General features: G+C 40.8%; 1 protein-coding gene across 2 annotated transcripts in view; it reads left to right on the plus strand.

Annotated features, from left to right (window-relative positions):
* The window catches only part of kremen1 (kringle containing transmembrane protein 1), a 76,365-nt gene that overhangs the window by 18,802 nt on the left and 31,131 nt on the right, over positions 1-26,432 (plus strand). For both annotated transcript variants that reach the window (XM_044111878.1, XM_044111879.1), the window contains exon 2: positions 17,609-17,771. In XM_044111878.1, coding sequence (XP_043967813.1) covers positions 17,609-17,771 — 163 coding nt within the window. The remainder of the gene's footprint in view (positions 1-17,608; positions 17,772-26,432) is intronic.

Below are 26,432 nucleotides of genomic sequence, written 5' to 3' on the forward strand. Positions count from 1 at the left end.
TGTCTCTGCTGCAGAACAGCTAATTCCATTGGTTTTACTGTCTCAGCTTGATACTGAGTTGTGCAGAGATCTCAGTGCATAAAACATGCAGGACACCTGTGCTTGAGTTCTGGCTTTGGACAGCACTGATTTAGAGAGTCTGTGAACAGGAATTTTCAAGTCTTCCCACAGACTTTTATTGGGGATTTAGTTCTGGGCTTTAACTGGACCTTTCCAACACATGAACAGCCCATTGTAGCTCAAACTGCACGTTTAGTGTTGTGTTTTGCTGGAAGGTAGAAATCTCTGCTGACTGGCATTTCAGCCCCTGCTGGAGAAGAGCATTCCCTCAGCATGATGCAGCCATTACCAGGTTTCATGCTGTGTATGGCGTTTTCATGGTGATTCTTGGCTTCTGCTTTGATAGATATAACTAAGTGGAACTGTGCTATACATCTTTTATGTTTCAGTATATTCTTTTCATATTTTCAGTTGTATAAAAACATGATAAATAATTTTTCTTCCACTTGGCACTTATATGTTGATCTACTACTTGAAATCCCAATAAAATGCAACAAAATCAGAAAAAAATTAAAAGTGGTATGTTTATCTTTCAATGTCGACAGATGGCAGCCGACATCTTGTTCACTCTTAGAACCATTGTGCTCTAACTCATTAAATATTTGTTAGTGGTTATAATAAGTTGCTGTTGCTGGTAAAAAAAAAAAAAAGTACAAAAGAAACTACCTCTGTGTCCTCTTTGAGAATTTTAAGTCTTAAACAGAGTAGAGTTTCTCATTCTCCTTTGCTGCTACTGATTTACTCATTTTCCAAATTAAATTTTGGTGTAATGTTTGTCTGCTGGCATGAAAAATCTCCACAGTAGGAAATGACTGATTAAACCAGTGTGCAGCAAAATATAATAAAGCAGCAAATGACTCAAAGCTGGTTAGTTCTTACAAAAAGAGGAAAACAAGATGAAGAACAAGGCACAATGAAAGGATAGCGCAGTTTACTGGGATAATGGTCATTATTTTCAAAGCAAAGAGGGGAAAAGTAAAAAAAAGATCATATCCTTAAAATGTTTGGTGCTGCTTTGAAGAGGCTGCTGGTTCTCTTATCGAATGTCACGCTTTTGCTATGGTTCAATATAGGGAAAGATAAGCCATCTGTTTTAATAACTGTGTCTGTTAAAGTAAACAGCAGAGTTAACTGTGCTTTGATTGTGCCGCGGTGTGGGACTGTTAGATTGTTTTCATTTCATTTTAGCATTAGCAGGCTCAGCCACATCCATTCTGCTCCTCAGAACCTGAACTCCTTATTTACCTCATCTTTCCTGGACCCTGTAATCACACAGGCACACCGAGAGCCACATGGCTGGTGGGTGGGAGATTACACAACTCCCCCTGCAAGAGGACTCACAGAACTACACCTCAAACTACAGCATGTATAATTTACATTCCCCAGATGCCGGTGAACCTGAACACAAACAGGATGATAAAAAACAGGTGTGTTTGGTGGTGAACCTTTCCCTTGATCATTACGTGTTCTGTTCGGCGCTGCTCCAGGCTCAACATGAGGGGCGGAGGGGCAAAAATAATATGACCACCACCATGCCTGGATGCATGGTTATGTGAATAATGTGCAGTATTTTATATGTGTTATAGCACCAGTTTGTCCAATAGACTTAGTTCTATTGGTGACCAAAATGGCACATATATAACATTTCCAGCTGGTGCGGTTTGCTTTCACTCTGCACTGTTGAATGAATTAAACCCTTTGAAAAGCCTGTTCCCCTCCTTGCCTGTGGTGGCGCTGCACCAGAAACTACTGAAGGAAATTATATGAAAATCTCAGAAGAAGACATGAGTGCAACTTCCTTCTTCACAAAATGTGAAACAAAGTGGAGTAGCGTGAGAATTTAGAGGTTGGAGGATTTTGTTTTGTCTTTTACAAAAGAAAACAAATCATTTTTCCTGCTTGTGTTGGACAGGTGTCTTTCTTTTGGTTGTATTTACCCAGAATTCCTTGAGCTCTTGTCAGTTTCCTACTGCTTGTGTAGCAGGGGCTCCCATGTTTTGCACACTACGTGTTTGTAAATGAATCATGGTTGCATGTAAGCAGTTAAACTTACACTGCGCACTGGACTGATCAGCCATTTCAAACGAATCAGAAAAATATTTCTATCTCCTCTATTTTTTTACAGTTGTCACCTCTTGAATCCATTTATTCTCCAGGACAACTGATTAAATAAACAATACAATGCGACTGATGTAATTTCAAGCAAATCACATTGTTCTCCACGGACAGCTTCAGTAATTGTTATTAACTGAAAAACAAGTTGTATTAAATGTGGAATCTGTAAATGATCAATCTAAAACGGGAAGTTAGTGGTATAAATTCTGCTTAATGCCTCATAAAGTTTTGGTCCGTCTCTGGTCGGAATTTTATGAAATTACAGAGTGAACCGTGCTGGCTTCACTGTTTACATGATGGAGCCACAAATTGATTATTGCTTTTACGAAACCAGCGCTTTGTGAGTCGAGGGGTTAGGAAACTGACAGACATGTGAGCTCTCACACACCCTCAGTGGGCCATATCAGTGCAACGATGAGTGGTGGGAATGGCATCGCGACGGCGGCGGTGGCGGCACTGGCCTTACCAGCAGGGAAACAAAGGAAGCCAGTGTTGCATGTGTGTGTGACCTTCCTTCCCTCCACATCGGCTCCGTCTTAAAATACTGCGGCCTGTGCGCTGGTGAAAATTGTTCCCTTTCATTCTTACTGTGGGCATGTTTGCAGGCAACTATGGGAGCTTAAAGGGGGGAAAAAGACGAAATGAGCTGGAATGATGTGGGTAGGAGTGAATATTAACACATGTTTTGTCACTGCTCGTGTTTATCTAAGAATCTGACATCGAAAGCTAACGGGGCGATCATCTTACTGTCCACTTGCAGGCAACTCTGCAAAAACACCATTATTTTTTGTCTGGCTTCTATTGTAAATATGTTAATACTCTTGAAATGAGGCAAAACTAACTAATAAGCAAATTTTCAGCAAGATATCGGAATCAATAATTTCTCAATATTGCTGAAAAAGTACTAATTCCATTGTTACTTATAACAAGATATTTTCCCATGTTGCAAGCAAACCTTGTATTTTTTTAAATCAAAATTATGAAATTATTAACTAAAAAGCTCCTGTAGCTTAATTTTAAGTTAGTATATTAAGATATCTACTCTAGAAAGTAGACCAAAAATATTTAGTAAGTAACTTAGTTTTGTGATTTTGCAGAGAAACTTAATAAAAGAGGAGTGACATTGAAACGCCCTCATAGGAATGCCATTCAGAGGAGCGGGCCATCATGACTAGTATCACAATTTGTAGATCGTGCGGTTATGAAAGGATGCCTACAATGAGGAACCCATATGTGTATGTGTTATTTCCTCTGCAGAATACATGCATTAGCAGGACATGGTTTTGCTCTCCGAGGCATTGCTTCACTTGTTTGCTGTGGAAGGGCCCCAGCGCGCAGCTGCGCCACAGAGCTCCTCTGGAATGAGATCTGTCCCTTGAAGCTCAGACCCCTGGCGTTGGGGTCTGTGTTTTTGATAATTTTACAAGTCTGGGCTTCGTTACCCCTGTCGATAATATACGGGGAAATGTGAAATAAAGTGTTCACTTCAGCAGAGCTGTGTACAAGAGGGAGAAAATTAAAGCCTGGGTGAACAATCTGCGGTGTCATAAAACTGGTCTTTGTCCCACCCTGACTCCCTCTGTGTTTCCCTTCTCTCTGTTTTCTTCTTTCTTCCATCTCGCTCCATTTTCCGCCTCCGTCCATCATTCTATCTTTCACAATCTGCACTGTTCTCTAACTGGCTGTTGGGTTTATGATGGATGGATCCCAGATGCTCAAATCAGGGCACCTTGAAGACTTCTGAGCTGAAAGGCTTCAAGTCATCTCAGTGATTTTATTTCCCTTTTTGTCTCATCTGGGGATGCAAAGCTTAACCATTTCATAACTGTGAAGGAGAGAAGCGGAATGGTAGAGCAGTCGTGGCTATGGATGCCTGCCAGAAAGTTTTTAAAGGGGATGCTGATAATCTAAACCAAAAGCAATGACTGAATTTTTTTTTCTTTCTGTTAGTTGTTACATACTAATAAAGGGCAAGGAATAAGTTTGCTTTTAAATAAAGCAGCATTATGAAGCAGGGATGCACCGATCCACTTTTTTTTGTTTCCGATACTGATACAGATATCTCAGGTTTAGAATTGGCCGATACAAATCCAATACCGAAAAACAGATGAATTGTCTGTAAAGTTTCTTTGTATAGCACATTTCAGCAACAAGGCAACTCAAAGTTCTTTATTCCATAAAACATAATACAGTAACCAATTATGAAACAAGCAGTATACATTACATTTTGTCAAACTCATCAAGTAGATATGTATCAAATATATTGATCAATGTTTTAGGTATTAATAGTCAGTTGGATTTGTAGCCTTAATTTCTAGAAATTCTGCCTTTCGTCTTTGCAGTTTTCTGTAAGTTTGTTCCAGATTTTATAAACAATACAAAAACTTTACCTAAGCATGGATAAATAAATGTAGTCACCTAAAATATACTCACCTTTCTTATGTAGATCTATTTAATAAATTAAACAGTTAAGATAAAGTTATTTATTGTGATTTGGCACTCTTCACTCTCCGTAGACTCTGTCCATACAGGCTGCATGATGGAAATTTTTAGATTTTTTGAAACTGTCATTTTTCAGACTTCAGTATATCTTGATGCTAATAACAAACCCGTGCATAAATGACATTATTTTTGCCTCTGTGAATAACAGAAGCCAGACGAACCCAATTTGTTTATTGTTCATACTCTAGAAGATATTCTTACTGCTCAGAGGCTCATCTGTCACACTGGCAGATTTTTCACTAAGCAAAAAGCTTCATTCTACTGAAATACTTGTAATTCCTTCTCTTGCTTCATTCTAATTTATTGCGTGACATCAGATCTGCATATTGCATTGTCTGCTCAGCAGAAATAACCAACCTTACTCCTTACAGTCCCAGCGTTTCTGAGGCTGCACAGGTCTTTGTTTGCTCTGTCGGAGCTGGTTTAGAGCAGGTTCAGTGGCATGCGTTACAGCACATTTATCTTTCTGTTTATTCAACCTTTTGCTCTTTGTCATCTTGATGTGTGTGCAAGGAGAACAAAGAAACCCTTTTTGCATTTCCATTTTTATTGAATCTCTTTACAAAGAAGCAGGAACAACACCACAAAGTCACAAGATAGAAAAAGTGCTGAAGCTTTGAAGTTTGGAAGCATGACCTCTTTTTTTCTGACTTGTGCTTTGTGTTACTCAACGAGATGCCACAAATAGATAAAGCGACACGTCACCTCATCCACCCTCATGTCAGGTTGGTCAGCGGGTGCCTAGTGTCAACATTCTGCCAGCAGATTTTTCTCTGAAGCGTGTCAGCAAGTATTCTGATGCCCTTTATGTCCTTTGTCAGAACCTGCAATCCATCAGTTACTGAATTACTGCCAAGGAAAACCTTAAATCGTCCCTCCTCGTTACAGAGCCTGCACTTAACCTCGCTCTGTGTTTTGTCTGATATCATTTTAGCGACTCCAGGAAGTCCTATTTTATTTATTTTATAAAATCATTTAAGATCCAACTGTTGGGAAATGAAAATCCTGAAGAAAAAAATTATTTTACACTTTCTATTTTTGCTAAGCGCAGCTTCAAACAGAGGGTACTTCGGCTGTGGTTTCAACCCACCACCGGCTCCAGCAGATTAAGCTCTTTCCATTACAGAGCTAAATAATAGGGGCCGCGCAAAAACGAGATGGGGCCGCGTTTTATAGGTGCTACCCTGCAACTCTGGCAAGGAGCTGTGTGGGTCTGTGGCCACTGTGGCGGTGAACTCACAGGGTGGTGCAGCAGAGGGTTTTCTGCAGGAAGAATTGCGGTGATGAAAGCTATTTTTGGGGCCTCAGTCAAAGTCTCGGTTTATTTTGGGTGACAACATATGCGACAAAAGAGAAAAATAATAAGAACTTTGGTATTTCATCACCTGGATTTCAGGTACTGAAGAGCCTCCGGTGACTCTTTCTGTGTTTGTACTTCCACTGACCTTGCAGGGGATGCTTTTAAAAGAATGCTGGACGAATAGGAGGTAGATGGGAGAATGTGGGGGCCATTAACTGCAAATTTCCTCCCTCCTCTCTTTGAAGCAACATAAACACTGCAAAAACACAAAATCTTACCAAGATGGTCTAGTTTCTGCAGTAAATAGCTTAATACTCTTGTTATAAAAGTATTACTGATTAAACTTAAAAAATTATGTAGCTTTATGTTAGTAAAGCTAAAGTCTTATTCAGAACCCGTCAAATAAATTGTTACCGAATGTGTTTTTAAATATTTGTTAAAACTGACACCGTCATGACAGATTGTGATGAGACAGATAATCTGTGAAAATATCCTTGCTGAGCTACTATTGTCATTTGAAGAAATGCAATGCTCCCAACCAAAAACAACCAATCAGAGCTAGGAGGAGGGCCTTAATGCTGTCACTCAAACTCGTGTATGTGCTGCTAAATATGCTAATGGCATTGAAACAACTCACCATTACAGGAAGCCATTTATCTGCCGTCATCCGTGGCTACGCTAGCTAGCCTTAGCATTCACAACATGAGCTAATGATGGGGAAAAGCTGCAGTGGTAGAAGATTGGAGGCGGGTCTTAGATCTGGCTAAGACCCGCCTCCTGGCTCTGATTGGTTGTTTTTGGTTAGCACTAGGAGAAGGTAATGAAGCTCTTCGATTTCCACTGATCATCTGTCTCATAACAAACGGTCATGACGTAGTGGCAGTTTCAATAAATATGTTAAAAAAAATAAATTTAATAAAGGTCACATACTTAATTTAATATTGATAAAACCTAGTTCCAGTGGTAGATTATTTCATAATAAGCCATTTTTCTAGCTTTGTAAGTGAAATAATCTGTACTTTTTAATTGATATTAAAGAATTATTGACTTAAAGCAAGCTCCCACAGCTGGTACTGGTAAGTTAGTTTTGTCTTCTTTTAAGAATACAAAGGTAATTGCTCTAGAAACTAGCCAGATTTGGTAAGAGATTGTGTTTTCGCAGTGCAACTTCATTAAATTATGCCCCGCTGAACATGCAAATATCTGTGAAACGTGGATAATAAATGTTAAGCTGTACGCTGCCATCCTCTGAGGTCTGATGTGGTTTTGGTGTGGAAACGGATACTGCTGGAGGGGAAAGGGGAACCAGACGTGTGCTGCAGCCAGCTGTGCTCCCACACACACACACACACACACACACACACACACTCCTCTTTACTCTTAAAGGAACTCTGTAACCTGTTTGCATCTGGCCTGGCTTGGCCTGGCCCTGGCCTCTGTTCTTATGTCGCTGACATTAATGAGCAGCACAACAGTAATAGCTACCAGCGCACCGCGGAGAGGAAGCAGATTATTGTGTACGAGTAATCTGCTTCTCTTGTCAACTGTGTTTGTATGCTTTGGAAGGTTTGCAAAAACTCCCATGAGTGCAGCTCCTTTTTTTGTTGTTTTTTTTACTGTCGCTGCTTGTTCAAATATGCTTTTGTCCGAGCTTTTGCTCATTTTGTGTAATTTTATTAGAGTGGAAATATTGCTCGTGCACAAAGCCTGTTTTGCTGCCCCTAAAGCCCAAAGCATATAATAAAGATGGAAGGGAGCTCTTTATGTCAGCCCTGTGTGAGAGAGGAAGCAGTTGTCTGTAATTATCGCTGCTTTTCATTCCTCGTAGCTAACACAACAGATAAGCGCTCTGTCACTTATCTGACCTGACAACGTGTTTAACAGAAACAATTTGTTTGCTAAGTTGTTTATTTCCTGAGATCACATAAACTGAAGCCAAGCCCTCTTTTTCCTCCCATCTCACCCCAATTTTTTATTTGTTTGGAGAATCATTTTGAAGTTGCAATATGGAAGTCATTAGCCACAAATCCTAGCAAATATAATAACAGGGCGATTAGCTGTCTTCCAGCAATCCTCTGCATGTTTGTCTTGTTTTTCTCTTTGCTGGGGTGGTGCTGGAGTTTCTGAGCGCCTGGCTCGGCCGAGGGCGAGTCCTCTTCTTTTCCTTCCTAGATTTTTTTTCTATTTCTAGATCTGCTCATATTTTATTGGAGGATTTTATTTCCCCAATTCTCTCCCCCATGTGTTTCATGCGGTCGAGGTTCTGTTTCCCATCTCGGCCTGTGATGAAACCACAAGAAAGCCAAGACACATGTGACAAGAGCCCAACAGTCGCTTGGTGACAAGGGAGAGGGGAGTGATGGGGCGCAGGGCGTGTTCTCAAGGGGAGTTGAGCGTAAAGTGGTCACGATCCAATCGCCGGATGATCTCTTCATTTCTCTGGGTCATGGATAAACCACTCCGCTCAAAGGTAAAACGCAGCGTTTCTCTATAGCTTGATAGATGTGTGGCTATCCGCAGGGATTTTAAATAGTTTATTCATCTTTACGATGACCTCACTTATCTCTCGGTTCTTCCAGAGCTTCCACTTCCCATTCCCACCACAAGCAACCACACATTTTTTTTAACGGTAGCAAAAACGCTGCAAATTTCACCATCTAATCCGGGAAGCCCAGCTTGGCCGCAAACCGGCTGAGGGATTGCCAGCTGCAACCGCTTCCAGACGGGCCATGCTCCTTCCTGAAACTCAGGGGGAAAGTTTCCTGAAGCAGGAGAAAGGAAAGGAGACATGAAAAGTGTCAATCGTCTTATTCTTATGGATTCATCACTTCGAGCAGCTGAGCTTCGTCAGTTCAGTACTTGCTGTTTTTGAAGAGAAGGTATTTGAAGTACATGAGCTCATTTAGGTAGCAACTGGCCGCCCTTTCCTTGTGGCATCGTCTTTGACTCGGGAAGTCATGATTGCTTTCAGGGAGTAGTTACTCATTATTGTGCTTGTGCCGGTGCCAACCTCTTAGTGGGAGTGTTTCCCCATCTTTTCGCTCTGCTGTCCTGGCTGCCAGGATCCAGAACAAAATGTAAATATAGTATAAAATCCTCATACACTGTGCCTTGCAAAAGGTTTTATACTCTTCGAGCTGTTATCCATTTTAAACCACAAACATCATAACATTTCATGTTGATATTTTGTGACAGAGTGAAACAGTGTAGTACATACTTGTGGACTGGAGAGAAAATGATGTATTTTTACATGTCTTTTTTTAAATAAAATATAAGGGCGATAAAATTCCATACAACAATTTCTTTTAGAAGTTATCTTATTAATAAGTACAGTCCAGTGGCACTCTTAATATCAATTCAAATCTGTGAAGACCTAACAGGAGCATCATGAAGGCCACTGAATGCATTGCACAAGAACATTTGGTGGAGGCTAAAGGGGAATTAGATAAAAGAAAGAGTGTCAATCATTTTTTAAATATTTTAAAAGACTTGAGACTGCGACTGTCATGGTTTGAGTTTTTCTGTGTTTATTTTGAGTTTCTGTGTTGTCCCGTCTCCCCTTGATTGTTTCCAGGTGTTTCTTGTTTCTGTGATTACCCTCTGTGTATTTAACCCCATTTGTGTTCCTTGTTCCTCGTTGGGTCCTTGTCTAAACTGCTTTCAGTGTTGTCTGTCACACGTCTGTGGTGCGAGTCTCTTCGTCCTTCGTATCACCAGTTGCTACCGGTGTTGAGCCGTTGCTTCTGCTCAGCCGTGCTGCCTGGTTGTGGACTGTTTTGAATATTTGTCACCATTAAATCGTCATTTCACTTCAACCTGGGTCTGCTGCGCTTCCCTCACCACCTTCCATCAACTATGAAACAATTTAGAGTAGGACTGGAATGATTGTGATTAATCCATTATTGAATGAAATATTCAATTTTTTATCTGATTAATCTTCAGAATAATAGATAGAATAAGTTGCAGCCACAGGTTATCACAAAGCATCTTCGTGTGTTAAACCGGCCCAGTCAAAGTCCAGAGCTAACATCCATTTGAGAATTGAAAATCAATGTTCCTCCACCTCTCCGTCCAATTTGACTGAGTTACTTTGCGAAGAACAAAAATTCAGAAATGTTCATCATTAGCTGTGGCAAGATGACAGAGACCAAAAGGTTGCAGATGTAATTGAAACCTTTTGAAGACAATGGGTCCTTTTCCTTCCAATTATGCAGAATTTTGTTGATCTGTTATAAAATGCCAATAAAATCCACAGTATTTTGTGTTTGTAACATGACAAAATGGGAAAAAGTTCAAGAGTTGTGTATCTTCTGACAGTGGTGTGCTATTTTACAGGATATAATGCACCATAGTTTCAGTTACCACCACAGCTGAACTGATCATATTACAGCTGTTACTAATCATCATATCACAACATGGTGTTATCTTCAAAATCTTCAATATGAACGTGTTCAGTTCCATCTGCTTACAGGTGCGTCTATTCAGATGTGAGAAGTGTTCCTTATTATTATGGCTTGTATGTCCTCTGGGCGTGGGCCTGATTATAACCACCATCCCTCTTATATGACCCTTATGTCCGCTTTGGAGGGCGTGACTTCAGTTGCTTCTTCGTTACGTTGTTTTTGTAGCTTTACGGAGTCATGTTCTCCGCCAGCCAATCTCAGGTGGATTTATGATCTGATAGAGGATATCCTTGCATGTCAAGGCAACATTAATTTGCGCACAGAGAGATGGGAGACACTCACCAACAATAGAGAGGCATCATAATTGCAGAAACTTGACACCCCAGCGCTCCTCCACTCCAGCCGAGCTCCTGTCAGGCAGACGATGGATGGCTGACGAGCTCGGCTGAGCAACACGGCCAAAGCAACCTTAATTAAAAGCAACTCTGGCTGTCACACTGAGAATAGTCGGGGCTCCTGACTCGCAGTGAAGTGAAGTGTTAGTTGTACTTCGGTGATTCATGCAAGAAGCTGGAATGCATGTTTGAGTGCAAGCTAGCAACTGTTAATAATGCACAGCATTTATTTAGTTTAAAAAGTGAAGTTACACCTTTAATTGTGTCTTTGAGGTAACGCAAAGCAGCTGCTCAATGAAGTCATGTTTCACTTAACACAGATCTATGAAACTCAAAGTATGTGGCTTTTATTTATTTTTTTACTTGTAGTTCTGGTTGTGGGTAAGGTCTTTGTTTTGCTTTCTCAGCAGTTACCTGGCTTTTCTTCATTTTTCATTACCTGTTCCTTCTTCCTCCTGTGTTAATGTTGCGTGTTTCCATTATTTACACTTGAGCTCACTTGTCAATTGTCAGTCATCCGAATTATTGCAGTACCTGTCGTTCCCCGACTGTGTGCCAAAAATGTCGTTGGCAGTTTATTTTTTTCCATGGAAATCCAGACGGTCACTCAGACATTTCTATGATGGTGTTTGGCTCCTTGCATGTTTTCTTCTCTTGTTTCGGATCACCACACACACACCCACACAAAAAAATTCATATCGCACAAAGATAAACCGAGTAAATACAAAAACAAGTTTCTGATAATGTTTTCTAACCAGTTGTCATGTTTAGAGAGTAATTATTTTTTTCACATAGTTTCCTATTTACTAAAACAAATAGATTTATATTTGTAAACTGCATTGTCTTCGAATGAATTGTTTCTGGCATTGGGATTGTTTATGATTTTTTAAGCGTGATAAGTGAGTAAAAACAAAAAAAAGTCAATACTTTATTGTTTATGATACTTATCATCAAGTTTTTTATTTCTTTTTAGTTTGTTCCTGGCTGTGATAAGTGAGTTCGTTCTCTATCAGACTGCACATTGAAAATAAAAATATCTTGGATTAAAGTAATTTTTTTTCTGTACTACACCTTAAAGAAACAAAACAAAGCGGAAACATCAGAATGAACCTGGGAACAGAAAGCCTCTCAGGTGTGCAGGGTTCCCCAAAGAAAAATGTTTGTTCCTGCACTGACAGGTTGGGATGCGGAAGCGTTGTCATGAATTGGTGTGGTGTGAGGTGAGGTAGAAGCGGCAGACCCAGAAAATATGTAGAATAATGAATTTAATCCAGACAAAAAAAACACAATAAGTCCAAAACTCCTGGCAGCACAGCTGAGCGGAATCCAAAGGCTCAACACTGGTAGCAAAAACAGGATAAACGAATGGACTAACTGACACGTGCAGAACTGAAGCCAAAATGAGACGAGGACCCAACAAAGACACGGAGACACAGGTGACACTAAATACACATGAGGTAATCAGGGAACGAGACACACCTGGGAACTAATCACGGGGAGACAGGACAACACAGAGACTCAGACACACAAGAAAACTAGAAATAAATACACAGATAAACATGGAACCTGACAGTACCCCCCCCTTAAAGGGCGGCTCCAAGACGCCCAAAAACAGTCCAAAACTCAAAAACACAACAAGGGTGGGCGGAGGGGCGCTGGAAGGAGGGCCAGAGTCCAAAACAACAAAAAACACACCCAACCGAGTGGGCGGAGGGGCGCTGGAAGGAGGGCCAGAGTCCAAAACAACAAAAAACACACCCAACCGAGTGGGCGGAGGCCAAGAGTTCAAAACACACAAAAAACTACCCCCAGGGTGGGTGGAGGCACAGGAGGCGGAAACCATGGAGGAGGTCCGGGGGGCGTCCGCGGCGCAGGAGGCGGAAACCACGGAGGAGGTCCGGGGGGCGTCCGCGGCGCAGGAGGCGGAAACCACGGAGGAGGTCCGGGGGGCGTCCGCGGCGCAGGAGGCGGAAACCACGGAGGAGGTCCGGGGGGCGTCCGCGGCGCAGGAGGCGGAAACCACGGAGGAGGTCCGGGGGGCGTCCGCGGCGCAGGAGGCGGAAACCACGGAGGAGGTCCGGGGGGCGTCCGCGGCGCAGGAGGCGGAAACCACGGAGGAGGTCCGGGGGGCGTCCAGCAGCGCGCAGTGGCCGGACACCTGGAGGCAGGTCCGGCGGACGTCGATGGCGCCAAGGGAGGCGGCGACGAGGCGTCTCTGGTGCCACCCGGAGGCGGCGACGAGGCGTCTCTGGTGCCACCCGGAGGCGGCGACGAGGCGTCTCTGGTGCCACCCGGAGGCGGCGAGCGTCTCTGGTGCCACCCGGCGGGCGGCAGCGTCTCTGGTGCCACCAGGCGGCGACGAGCGTCTCTGGTACCACCAGGCGGGCGGCAAGCGTCTCTGGTGCCACCCGGAGGCGGCGACGAGGCGTCTCTGGTGCCACCCGGAGGCGGCGACGAGGCGTCTCTGGTGCCACCCGGAGGCGGCGACGAGGCGTCTCTGGTGCCACCCGGAGGCGGCGACGAGGCGTCTCTGGTGCCACCCGGAGGCGGCAACGAAGGGACATGGGAGGAGCACTATGAGGCTGGGGCTCAGGAGGAACACAAAGAGCTGGGGTCTCGGGAGGAGCTCTAGGGAGGTTGGGTGGAACACAAGGGGGCGACAAAAGGTCACTAGAGGGCAACGAGGAGCCACTGGAAACACTAGGGACTGAGGAGGGAGCACATGGAAACTCAGAACTAGGAAACAATGAGAAAACACTAGGTAGACACTCGGAGGGGGCACTAGGGGACGGAGACCAAGGACGAGCACTAAGGGGAGGAGACTCAGAAAGGTCACTAGGGGGCAACGAGGGGACGCCAGAAGCACTAGGAGGCTCGGAGGGGACACTAGGAGGTGATGGAGGAACACTAGAACCCCTAAGGGGAGGAGACTCGGGATTACTAAGGGGAGGCATCGAGGAAACTACGGGAACTCTGAGATGCTGGGGCTTGGGAAGAATACTAAGAGGCTGGGAGGGAACACTAGAAGGCGGAGATGACTCAGAGGGACCACTAGAGGGCGACAAAGAAACACAGGGACCACTAAGGGGAGGAAACTCAGAGGAAACACTAGGTGGCAACAAAGGGACACTAGGAGCACTGGGGTTCTCGGAAGGAGCACTGGGGTTCTCGGAAGGAGCACTGGGGTTCTCGGAAGGAGCACTGGGGTTCTCGGAGGGAGCACTGGGGTTCTCGGAAGGAGCACTGGGGTTCTCGGAAGGAGCACTGGGGTTCTCGGAAGGAGCACTGGGGTTCTCGGAAGGAGCACTGGGGTTCTCGGTAGGAGCACTGGGGTTCTCGGAAGGAGCACTGGGGTTCTCGGAAGGAGCACTGGGGTTCTCGGAAGGAGCACTGGGGTTCTCGGAAGGAGCACTGGGGTTCTCGGAAGGAGCACTGGGGTTCTCGGAAGGAGCACTGGGGTTCAACGAGGGAACAAAAAACCCACTAACTGGGGCAGGAGGCACAGAGACTGCAGTGGCTGCGGGAGGCACAGAGACAGGAACAGAAGCTGCAGCAGCGGCTGCAGCGTGCTCCGAACGAGGAGGAGAAGCTGCTGCCGGCTCTGGTCGCGGAAGTGCTGCAGCGGAGGCTGCGGCAACGAGAGGCAGAGAGACCGCTGTGGCGGAGACTGAAGGCAGCGCCGGCCCGGAAAACGCAGGAACTGCAGGAGCAGCAGCAGTTCTTGGAGCAGGTGTGGCAGACACTGGAGATGACGAAACTGGGGCCGGAGGAGTGGCTGGGACGGATTGTCTTCTCCGAAGAAACTCGTCATAGAGCTCGAAAACTATCTCCAACATAAATGAGTCTCTCTTAAACTGCTCAAAAAGGTAAGAAAAATCCTCCTCGGATTCTATTAAAAGAATGTTTGATGGGAGTGACGGAGAAGCATTGGAGGTGGCTGTCGGGGTGCGAGTCTGGTTCTTCAACAGGTCGTAGTCCGACTCTAAGCCCATCTCCTCCAGCAGCAGCGGAGAAGGCAGGATCTCTACGTCCTCGTAGAGATCCCGTTGTGCCAACTCCAACTGCTGCTGGATCCATCCCTCACGGTTATTCTGGGCCATAAATGCAGCAACCTCACCTCGTTGTTGTTGGTTGGGTCCTTCTGTCATGAATTGGTGTGGTGTGAGGTGAGGTAGACGCGGCAGACCCAGAAAATATGTAGAATAATGAATTTAATCCAGACAAAAAAAAACACAATAAGTCCAAAACTCCTGGCAGCACAGCTGAGCGGAATCCAAAGGCTCAACACTGGTAGCAAAAACAGGATAAACGAATGGACTAACTGACACGTGCAGAACTGAAGCCAAAATGAGACGAGGACCCAACAAAGACACGGAGACACAGGTGACACTAAATACACATGAGGTAATCAGGGAACGAGACACACCTGGGAACTAATCACGGGGAGACAGGACAACACAGAGACTCAGACACACAAGAAAACTAGAAATAAATACACAGATAAACATGGAACCTGACAAGCGTGAGAGGAGTTAAACGCTGAAGGAGAACAGACGACAGGACGCAAGACAGGAAGTTCTGAAACCTTGAAACAGAATGATAGAGAACGATGGATCACAGCTGGCTCACCAAGGGGAATAATGACTGTCATATTGCAATGCATTAGCTCATACTCGGTCCAAACAGCTTGACTTGATAAAAAGAGGCCGGTTATTGGCTAACCACATACATAGCAACAAGACCCTTGGAGACAAGCCAGACAAGCAAGTATTCTTCTTTCATTCTTAATGTTTGATTGACAGACACTGAGGGTAATTGGTGTTATAATGGAACCAAGAACAGCATATTTCTTTGATTCCATCAGTAATAGGAAGCACATTCAGAGAGTTTTCTGAATATATTTTGCTCTGTATTTTCAGCAACTTCTGTTTACAACTGTGACAAAGTCTTTACTTGTTGACACAATCAGTGATCTACATTCCTGGAAATTATTAGAGAAATTGAACTTCCTCCTCTTTCCAACCATCCGGACATTTTTGTGCTTTTATAATCTTAATACTAAACTATTGATATATATGAATATATTGTTTGCATGCCACATTTTAGAGACACCTGTTCAACTGTTTCTCAGCATAAAGAGCAATCGGCTGAAATTCAAGTCGAACAGCAGAATGAGAATGAAATTAGATTTTAGTGATACAGGGTTGTTGGTCCCAAATGATCTGCTCTGAGTGTTTCAGAAATTGCTGAAACAATCATGTCTGGTTTATAGAGAAAAGTCAGAAAAAGCAAAACTATCCAGGGATCTGCAGTGGATTGGAAAAATAAAATGCTTTCTTGATGTCAGAGATTAAAAAAAGCAAAAGGTGAGGTCCAATACTTGCAATGTGTTTCTAATAAAATGACTGTCAGTTCATACACCAAGAAACAACGCAGCCTTTTTATATATAATTCAGAATTAAACAATAACATTTACTTAAAAAGAAGATATAATCCAAATGTTTTTTTTTGATAGCACCATGCTTTAAATATAATTTCCTTAAGATTTACTGGCTAAATAACATACTGTCACAATTCATTCAGTCATGTTTACTCTCCCTGTTATTCAGACAACAACACCAAGATCGTTTCAGTAAACATTCTCTTTTCTCATGGATCATTGCAAAATGCAGGATAAAATATCCCAAAATCTTAAATTTTAAATATTGTAACTTATGTGCCAACATTTCTACATGATCTTGTTATTATTTGAAAACACGTCTGATGAGGCTTTTAAGAAAATCACTTCAAATCTTACATTTCTTACTGACTAACCTATTACTATCTCCATATAGATGAAACTTTACATTTTTCCTTTGCCAAGTAATTCCTAATTACTACATTAATAAGTTTTGTGTATGGTTTTCCTCTTTCAAATAAAAAAAATAAAAACCTGCCTTGTCACAGATGTGAGGAATGTATCTTTTTTGTGATTTGTAATGATTATTTACTCTCGGAATAAATATTTAACTGAATCACCTCTCAGAATATTAGTGTAAACTTTGATCACTAACTTAATTTCAAAACTCTCATTTCTGGCGGAAAATATTATGATATATTGAAAACTTTGATGCATACTCTGATATTTTCTCCCTTTGAACTACTAAACCTTGCTGTCTACCTGACCCTGTCTTCTCTCTCTTGTCGTTGGTTTCTTAGGTGTTAGACGCCTCTGTCATTCGTACCAATTATCAGCATCTGCACCCTGAGTAATCATAACATTTTCAATGTTTTCTCTTTTAATGTCATCAAAAAAGGAATGTGGTTTTCCCTTTACCAGTGTTAAGTGTTGTAAGAGGAACCCTGTGGGCTTGCAGTGAGCGGTGATAGATCATCAACTCTCCATCAGGCTTTGTTTATTTGAATTCCTGTTTTTCAGGGAAGAGAACCCTTCCACCAATCATTGTTTTCTTTGGAAATCCACATATGGTTGTTATATACTTCTAAATTCAAGCCATACTTGCGCTTGCTGTAAAGCTCTGTGGCTTTTGCCCCATCTCACTGTATGTTGGTATTAATTGAAACAGGGCTTTTATTGGTTTTGCTCTCATATTTTTGGCTGGAGTTTAAAAGTAGTGGGTCTGTGCACTAATAAGACCGTTTACAATCATTCCAGACACATCAAAATGTTTTAAAAGCACAAATGTCATCATGCAGAATGCAGATATGCCCAATAAAGACATTTTTTTAAATCTTGAAAGATGTGTGATCTCTTATGCCAAACATGTGATTTTGATATTATTCTATTTGTCCCTTTTTTCTCCATTAATTTCTAATTTTCTCTTCTCTCTTAGAGTGTTACACTGCCAACGGAGAGGACTACAGGGGCTTCCAGAACCAAACCAGCCTGAATGGCGGGAAACCCTGCCTGTTCTGGAATGAGACTTTCCAGCACCCATACAACACCCTCAAGTATCCCAATGGAGAAGGAGGTCTGGGAAGTCACAACTACTGCAGGTTAGTGTATCATAAACATGAAGTTTCACTCATAAATCCAAAAAAAAAAGGACTTAGCTGCTAATAACCTGTTAGCATCTAGTTCTTCTAATTCTCATGAAGGAGTCTTTACGATCCAACCAGTTTATTGACCAGGACCAGATTTCTTAAAAAAAAAAAAAACTTTAAAGTTTGGCGTTTTCTGGAGCTAGAATAGATTAAAATAGAAAGAACTAAAAAATATTGTACCTAAGTGAAGAAACTGAGGTGTGTATAATGGAAATGAGTGCAGACTTTACTGATTAAACAATCACACATTTTACAACATTAATCAGATCGAGGAGTGCATCTGTGAAGGCCAGTGTTTGTGTTTGGTGATTCCTTGATGCAGACTTGTGCAAACATATTAGGAAGCCTCCAGAAGTTAAACATTTACTCAGGAAATGAACCACAGATTTGAAGAAGTCTGAAAACTATATGAAAACATATTTTGGCATTGCAAGAATGTTTTTTTAAATTCTTTCTTATCTCATTAATCACTTCATAATCCGCTTTAGATTCGGGCCGTATCTCCATCAGAGGAATGTCTGACAGTTAGTTAAGATTAAAATTTAAGGCTGATGCCAACAGTTGGCAAAGGGAACAAAACACCCCAAAATTGGAATCAGGAAGGAAAGGAGTATATTTCCTGCCTTCAAAGGTAACAAAATGTTTTCTGTTGCACCATAAAATGCTGACATATTAGCTCAAACATCTAACTTGTCCCTCTCAGAAGTTATTTCATGTTGAAGAAATAACAGTGAGACAGTTTTGATAGAATCTTTGTTTTACAGAAAGACACATTTAGCTGCTCCTTCTTACTCTTTGGCTTGAACAAACATCCTATTTCTGTGCTTGTTCTGCACATCTTTTATCTTTATTCCATCTGTTTTTCTCTTCCCTTCTGCATTTCCTTCTTTATCTTTTTATTTCATCATCTCCTTTTTTTTTCTTTTGTTCAAGAAAGTTGTAAATTATTTCAAAAAATCTGCCCTCCAAGACATCCAGATTACCAAGTGCTTGACTTTCTGAATAATTTAGTGCCTGTTTTATTTTTTTGTGTCATTTTCAAAGTGTTTTTTCTTCCCAGAGGGCCTGCACAGATATTCTGTTTCTGAATATTTTAAAGACAGCATTTAGCTCTGCTGTAACAAGCATGCAAACACCAAGCGGAGTTCGTGTAAGCAAATCTCCGTAGCTGCAATGTGAATGGTTTGCAGTGACTGTGGGTGTCCAGAAAGCCATTTCAGTTCATCGGTCACACTTTCAACAGCAGCTGTCAGCACTACAAGCATAAATGTCAAAGTTGTGCGTTTTCCTGGGGTTGGAGGGGTTCACGGCGTTTTGTGAGTCATCTGAAAATAACGGAGAAGTCCAGAACAGTGGCCTGGTCCTGATTGCCAGGCTCGTGGAAACAGGACAAACCTTCCAGAACAGTTCTGGCTGTAGATGTATAATGCTGCCGTGCTTTGAAGTGGAGTAAGGCAAATTTGTTTTCACTTGGACAGGATGGGATTGTGGAAGATTTATGAGTTGGATTTAGGCAGAGTATGGAGGTAAGCATTCCCTGCACATTAGGAGCTTGTTAGGTCCAGAAAGTACATTTTCATTGTTTGGATTTGGCTGCTGTCTTGGCCTCTCGTACAGTCAGCAGCTTTGGCAGCTTACCGACAACTCACATTTTTGCCCACCCCACCCCAGAATCAATGAGTTCTCTTTCCACGGGGCTGAAGCTGGAGGTAGTCTCACACTTTTCCTGCGCAACCAAAGAGGACACTTCAGTGTAAGTAAATGAGGGTTGGCATATGTGGCATGTCTGCACAAGGTCAAGTGCTTGTCCATTCCTGCACCCACGTACATGCACTGCTTGATAAAAAGAGTTCACCAGAAGATGTGTTGTATTTGATTTGCGTGATCAGAGAAAGCTTGCCCCTGAGGTGAACTTTTGCAGTCATGTCTTGTACTTCGTCATCCAATTTGGATTGCAAATGGCCTGATTTGCATAAGGCACAGACTGCAATTCAAATTCAATTCGTATTTCTTTAAAACCCCAGCAACCTTCAAAGTCTTTCACATCTTTCCTCCTGATTTGTGTCTCTTCCTGACCTGATATTTAGGTTGTTCTTGAACTCCACAATAGAAGGGAATCCAAAAACAATTGGAGACAGGTAGTAAAGGGAACCACGATGGAGGGGTAGTTGTAGCTTCCCTTGCTCTAAGGCCAGTTGAAAATTAAAAGATGAAAGCTTAGATAATGTGTAGCATAGTTCAGGAATGATTTGTAAGGATACAACAATTTTTGGTTTTGAATCTTTTGTCTGGCCAACTGCACTTTTAGTCAATTCAGATTTTTGTCTCAAGTTCTTCTGGTTCATAAAAAATGTTACGTCCCCTACGGATTTATTTAAATATATCTTTGTAATGTGAAACACATGAACACTGCAAAAACAGAAGTATTTCTGTCTAATTTATGGTGCGAATATCTTAGTACACTTGAAATAAAACAGATGTACTAAGTGAAACAAGTACTAGTTCCACTGGCAGATTATTTCACTTATAACACTTTAAAAGTGTCTTGTTACGAGTGAAATAATCTATCAATACAACTAGTACTTTCTTTATTATGGAATTGTTGATTTCAGACAAGCTCCTTTATCTTGCTAAATAGTTAGTTAGTTTTATCTTATTTTATGGGCACAAAGATATTTGCACTAGAAACTAGACACAAATACTTAGTGCGATTTTGTGTTTTTGCAACATAAATATAAAATCCTGAGTGCTCACAGCTTTTTCCCATTTCTGGAAAAAGCAATCCAAATCATCCTTGCCCTGCATAAAAACTAATTACCCTCTCAAATTAAAACTCCCATTAAGCATTTGTGAAAACAGACCATGAGTGTTTTCATCACTTTGGAGGATTTTTTCCTCTCTGATGTTTGAGTTTTCACCTGGCTAGACTCTGGTTCTCTGGTTAACCAGAAAAATCATTGGATTTTAAATTATCAACACCCTCTGCATATTTAATCATTATGAGTCTCAACTTTAACACAGCTCTGATATCAGAGGCTGGAAATCTCCACAAAAAATGAGTCATTAAATTCTAATGGTAAATGGTAAAATAAAATAATAAAAAATACTCCAATAAAAACAGGGAAAACTGGTTAGAGATGTTGCATTATTTTCCTAAAGACACAAATGGAAACCCAGAGGAAGAATTTAAAAGGTCTCATATAAATATATATATTTACTAATAATTAATATAGATGAAGGAAGTTCTCATTTTAAATCATGAGAATGATAAAGTACTGTTTCTTTATCCTAAAAGCACGTCTTTGACCTTTTCATCACATTTCATAAGAGTATCCCACAAATCAAAATTATGATTTATGTCCCTTTTTAACATTCAGCCCAGTCTGGTGTCCCTGCAGCCTGATATTGGACTCTCTTCCTGGTGCATTAGTTGGAGCGTGTGTAGTGCATGATGGTTCAGTGAGAGGCTGAATAGCTTTGTCTGCAATTTGACTGCTATTTATATGCAGGTGTGTGTTCTGCAGAATTTATGAGTGCTCACCGTGGATCCTAATGCTTTTCCTTTACATGGATTAGATAATGGAAATGCCAGAGTGAATAGTGTTCCCCAAGTTAATTGTAAGTGAGTCTCCATGGTGCGGGGCTCATGCCTGAGGTCAGGCGGCCGCAAACGTGATTTTATGGCCGTATTTATAAGATGAGTACTTTTTGAAAATAACAGTCAAGGTGTTAAACACAAGGTGTTCTGTGTTTAAAATGTTTTCTTACTGTTCTATTTCAGAACAGTAAGAAAATAATTTAATAATTTAAGAATTAACTTTCTTTATTGATGTAATATTCTAATCTTAAATGTGTTTTCATTAGCTGTGAAGAAATCGGGACATCATTATACTTAACAGAAGAAAAGACTTTATAGCATCACTCTCTGTGTAATAAATCTATGTAATGTGTTCACTTAGTGAATTGACTTACTGGAATAAATTAACTTTTCAATAACATTCAATATTCAATATGGCTGCCTTTATGTACTACCTTCTGTTATAATTTGACTATTATTTCTGTACAATGTAGGTTACCATGGTGACAAAATCACATTTAAAGTGTTTCTCTAAATTATACATATACATAAAATCTCATGCATTATGCATCTGCCCTGCATTGTCATCATTGGCATATGATTAAGTGAATAATGCTCCAGCATAATTGATTTGTAATAGCATAACTAAATCTCATGCTATGCTCTTCAGATGAAGGTTGACTCACCTCAGATTGCCAAATGCTTGAAATGACTCCAGCTACAGAACAGTCAAACCTATTTTGTCATTAATTTAGCTAACAATTGTATGACCACTTGTTAGCTTGGTCAAACAAGATAACAGTTGTTAGCTTGTTTGATTTAGTATGATAGTTACATCAGGCTGCCTTTTGGAAAATATGATAAAATAAATGTACCTTAGATTAAATCATATTTATTCTGTTCAACTCCCACTCCTTTCATTGAAGCAAAAATAATTTGAAAAATAAGGCAAAGTTGCATCACTTCAACTTCTGTTTATTTCAAATTAAGCCAATTTATTTGGTCCCAATTTAATCTTAATTATAGTCCTGCATGTTAAAGTTGCTTTATTGCTGACTTTGCTGCATATATTTTGAAATTAATTAAATGAAAAAGAAGCTGACCAAGGAAATCTAAAGGTAGAGCTTTTATTTTTATGTTTTTTCTTGAAACTAAACTTTAAGCAAGAATATTGCTTCAGCTGTGCAGCAAACCGATTCCAGAAGTACAAAGGAAAATGAAAGATGGATAACTGGCCAACAATCAGTTCTTACCTAAATCCCTGTAGACAGCCTTGCAAAGAGCTGCAGTCAGCTATTACGAAATTGACTAGGTTGCAGAAACTATCAGCAGACAAGAAAAGGCTGCCATAACTTCAGTGTTCAGAGATCAAATATTTTCATATTCATATTAAGCAAACATATACAATGTGCAATTTATTATTTAAGTTGCTTTGACGTTCTTTGCATTTTGAACCAAACCCCTGCGCTTATCAGCTCATTTCCTATAAAGTAGCTGCATTCTATAGTTAGAATGCAGGTACCCACCAGGTAGCAAACATTTCAGCAGTACACCAGCACACAACAATTGAGCCCATTCTCTGGAACTAATGTAGAAAAGATAGAGAGGAACTTGGTGCTTCTTAACAAATGAGCAGCCATACGCCATGACTGACTTGTTGCTAACAGGACAGCAAAGAGACAGTGAAACACAGAAGCACTATACTAGGTGTACCGTATCTTCCAATTTAAAAGTTGCTCCAGAGTATAATTCACATTCAGTTCAAAGATACATCATAAAGAGGAAAAACCATTTGTCGCATTTAGAAACTGTCTAATGTGAGGGATCTTGGTCCATGTTGATATTATGATTTGGTGACACATGTTCACCTACTTTTCAACAAACTCAAGGAGATGAACGACTTTGACTTGGATGTCAGAAATGGCTGCACTCTGCCGGTGAACTGCACAGCAGAGTGGATCAGGAGGTGGTTTCAATTTCTGAAGCAGTAACACCAAGCAGGCATGCCTGCAAAGTCTTTCATTTTCACCTCCTTGGCAACTACTAAGGCATGGTGACGTTACTGTACCTTTCACTGTATTTGCTACTGTAAAGAGAACCAAGCACAGTCCCCAAGTGGAGTTTGTCAATGACTAGGTCTGGGTAACAAACACAAAAGCTCTAGACTGTGAGGATAGTTGGATATTTCCAGAGAGTTACACTTAAAGGAATCATGATTGCTGGTTCTAACTACCCTGAACATCTGTCTGTGTATGCTGTCTTAATACATCACAGAATAGTCATATTTGTTTTTTGTAACAGGATCTGTTGTTTGATTAGTCAAGAACAGTTACTTGTAGCATTCTAACATGTCTTTGAGTTTAGCATGCCATCATAATGCAGAAACTCACCAGCAGGTGGCAGGAAGCCCTCCCCAGCTATACATTTCCTCCATATTCACAGCATCAGAGAGCAGTTTGCATGCTAAACCATTCAAGTCAATTAAAGAGTCTTCTCTCATGCAGTAAATTACCAGACTCTGATCTGCTTTCGACCTCAAATCCCTACCCAGACAAGCCTCTCATCACTACTTTGCAATCAGCATTTCTCCTCCCACCAATCCTGCAAAATGAGGGAGGTAGAGCTTTCATCTCCTTCTTCCATGTCTGCTAGTAAAACTAAACAAAAGTCAACCTAGAATCTCTCTAAATGTTTGTTTTGTGAACATTTTATTGCATGTTATGACCGGTCTTTCCACAAATAGCACAATGTTAAAGATTTTTCTGGATTTTTATATCTAGCTTCACGGCGCCAGGCGTTTTTTAAAACTGTTCATAAATTTTTGAGTGAAGGAAAACATGTGAGCAGCGCCAGCTAAGAACAGCTGTTTTTCCGGCTGTGCTCTGATGGACACCGCTTCTGCTTTCAAGTGTGCGGCTAGGGAGAGCCTATGAGGAACTGTGGCTATAATTGGCTGTGTACCGAAATGTGTGGCTCACTCTGAGCAAAATGACTCAATCATCGTAATTGTGCCAATTAAGAGTCCAAACATATTCAGTGCTCTTCCTCCAGGTATGGGAGTGTTTCAACAAGTTCTGCTGATCTGAGCCAAAGAAGCCCTTTACTGACATGCAGCAAAGGGAATGTTACTCCCCCAAAAATCCCTCACACAGGCACAAACTCACACAGTGGGAATAACATTTATCAATTTCTTCTTTGATAACATCTTTTCTCTTTGCTGCAGGGGAAAATGGAAAAATATCCATCAATCTAAGTCTGCTTTTATCTCCTAATCAGACATTGTTAGCATTTTAACTTTTCTTAAGCCTCATGCAAACAAACGCACAAATAATACACAATGTGGCAGATGCACAAAGCTGCTAGTAGGGGTTGAATGTTTGAAAATATGAGTTTGCATAAGCTTTCTTATTCTAAAATTGAACATTAAAAGTAGATATACTCTGAAAATGGTTTTCCCAAGCAAACAAGGTCGAGTTTTCCCACATTCAAATAAGTTGTGGAAATATTTAATGAAAACGCCAAACACATTTACATGTATTCATGTAAACGACAGCCAGAGCTGTCTTCAAAAGGGAAACTGTTGGTGTGATGCAAATTGATTGGGGAAAAAAAGGAACGTGAATAAACATGGTAATACTGCCGCAAAGGGGGAAAAGTAACACCATTCGTTGCAAGAAAAAAAACAAAACAAAACAAAAAAACCATTGAACTGAGATGTCTGATGTTTTTGATTACATTTCTGGGTGAACTTTAACTTTAATTACAAAACTACATAATTTTTAAAGTTTAATCAGTAATACTTTTATAACAAATTTTTTGTCAGATCATGATTTCTTGGTTAATTTCAAGTTGTCATAACAAAGATATTTTGAATATTGCCAACTTTGTATTAAAGATGTCATGATTTACAGAATGAGACTTTATGACAACAGTCATAAATTTTCATGAAGTCTCCCTCATGTTCATGACAGGTTGTTATGCCATGTTTATGACGGTCTTATTCACAGCCCGTCAAATAAAGTGTTCTAATAATCTAATAAGGTTTTAAAATAATTTTGTCAACTCTTGCTGAATTTGTTAAAGGGACTACAAATAAATTACCTTTGCAATGAACATCTGAACATATCTTATTATAGGATAAGATAATACAAGATAAAATTTTATTAGCCTCAAGTGGAAATTTTAAGAATTGTATAATACTGTATACAATACTGTTGCACTGAGAGTAGACATCTGTGTTAGACATCAGTCGAGGGGAATATTTGGTGAGAAATATGGATCATAACGCCCCTCCTGGGTCCCTTTTTAATATTACAATATAAATATCAGATCTGCCATAATATTCTGAGTTTGTGAATGAATTTTCTAAAATCTCAAAATCTCCTCTGTCACTGTTAGTAATTAATTTAAAGAGAGAGAGAAAAAAAAACAAGAGAACATGTTTTTTACCCATTATGAAGTTGGTTTATTTACATTAAAAAAACAACAACAACAACAACAAAATAAACATTCCTTTGATGGAAAGCAATAAGATTTTTAAAATCCCAACCCCGGGGAAATAGCCAAATTGAAAGCAGAAACCAAACAAAAAACAAACAAAATCAATTTGATTGGGGTTCAGTGACAAAAGAATGCAAACGGAAACATTGTTTTTGTGGTTAAAAAGGCACTTATGAGACTTCAATAAAAAGCAAATCATTAAAAGCTAAAAGTCATCCAAAAACACTCTTGCTAGCCAAAGTTAGTCCCATTTGCTAAAAAATAGGGAAAGTCCAAAAGGAAAAAGAAAAAGCAAAGCAAGGAAAATGTTGTGGGCTGGATTTGGTGGGTTGTTTTGCTTCTTTGTGTGTTTAGTGTAATGTAGCTCATAAATCCTGCACAGAAATAAAGCAAATGGGGGGAAAACATTTCCTAACAGAAACTTCTCAGCTGACTGGCAGTGTGCAGTACCAGGCAGGGAAAGAGCACCACTGCATTAATCCATGCTGCCTACAAGAGAAAAACTCTCAGATTGGCCCAACGCTCTCATTTCACTA

This window comes from Gambusia affinis, linkage group LG03 (genome assembly GCF_019740435.1).
Source record: "Gambusia affinis linkage group LG03, SWU_Gaff_1.0, whole genome shotgun sequence".
Taxonomy (NCBI): Eukaryota; Metazoa; Chordata; class Actinopteri; order Cyprinodontiformes; family Poeciliidae; genus Gambusia; species Gambusia affinis.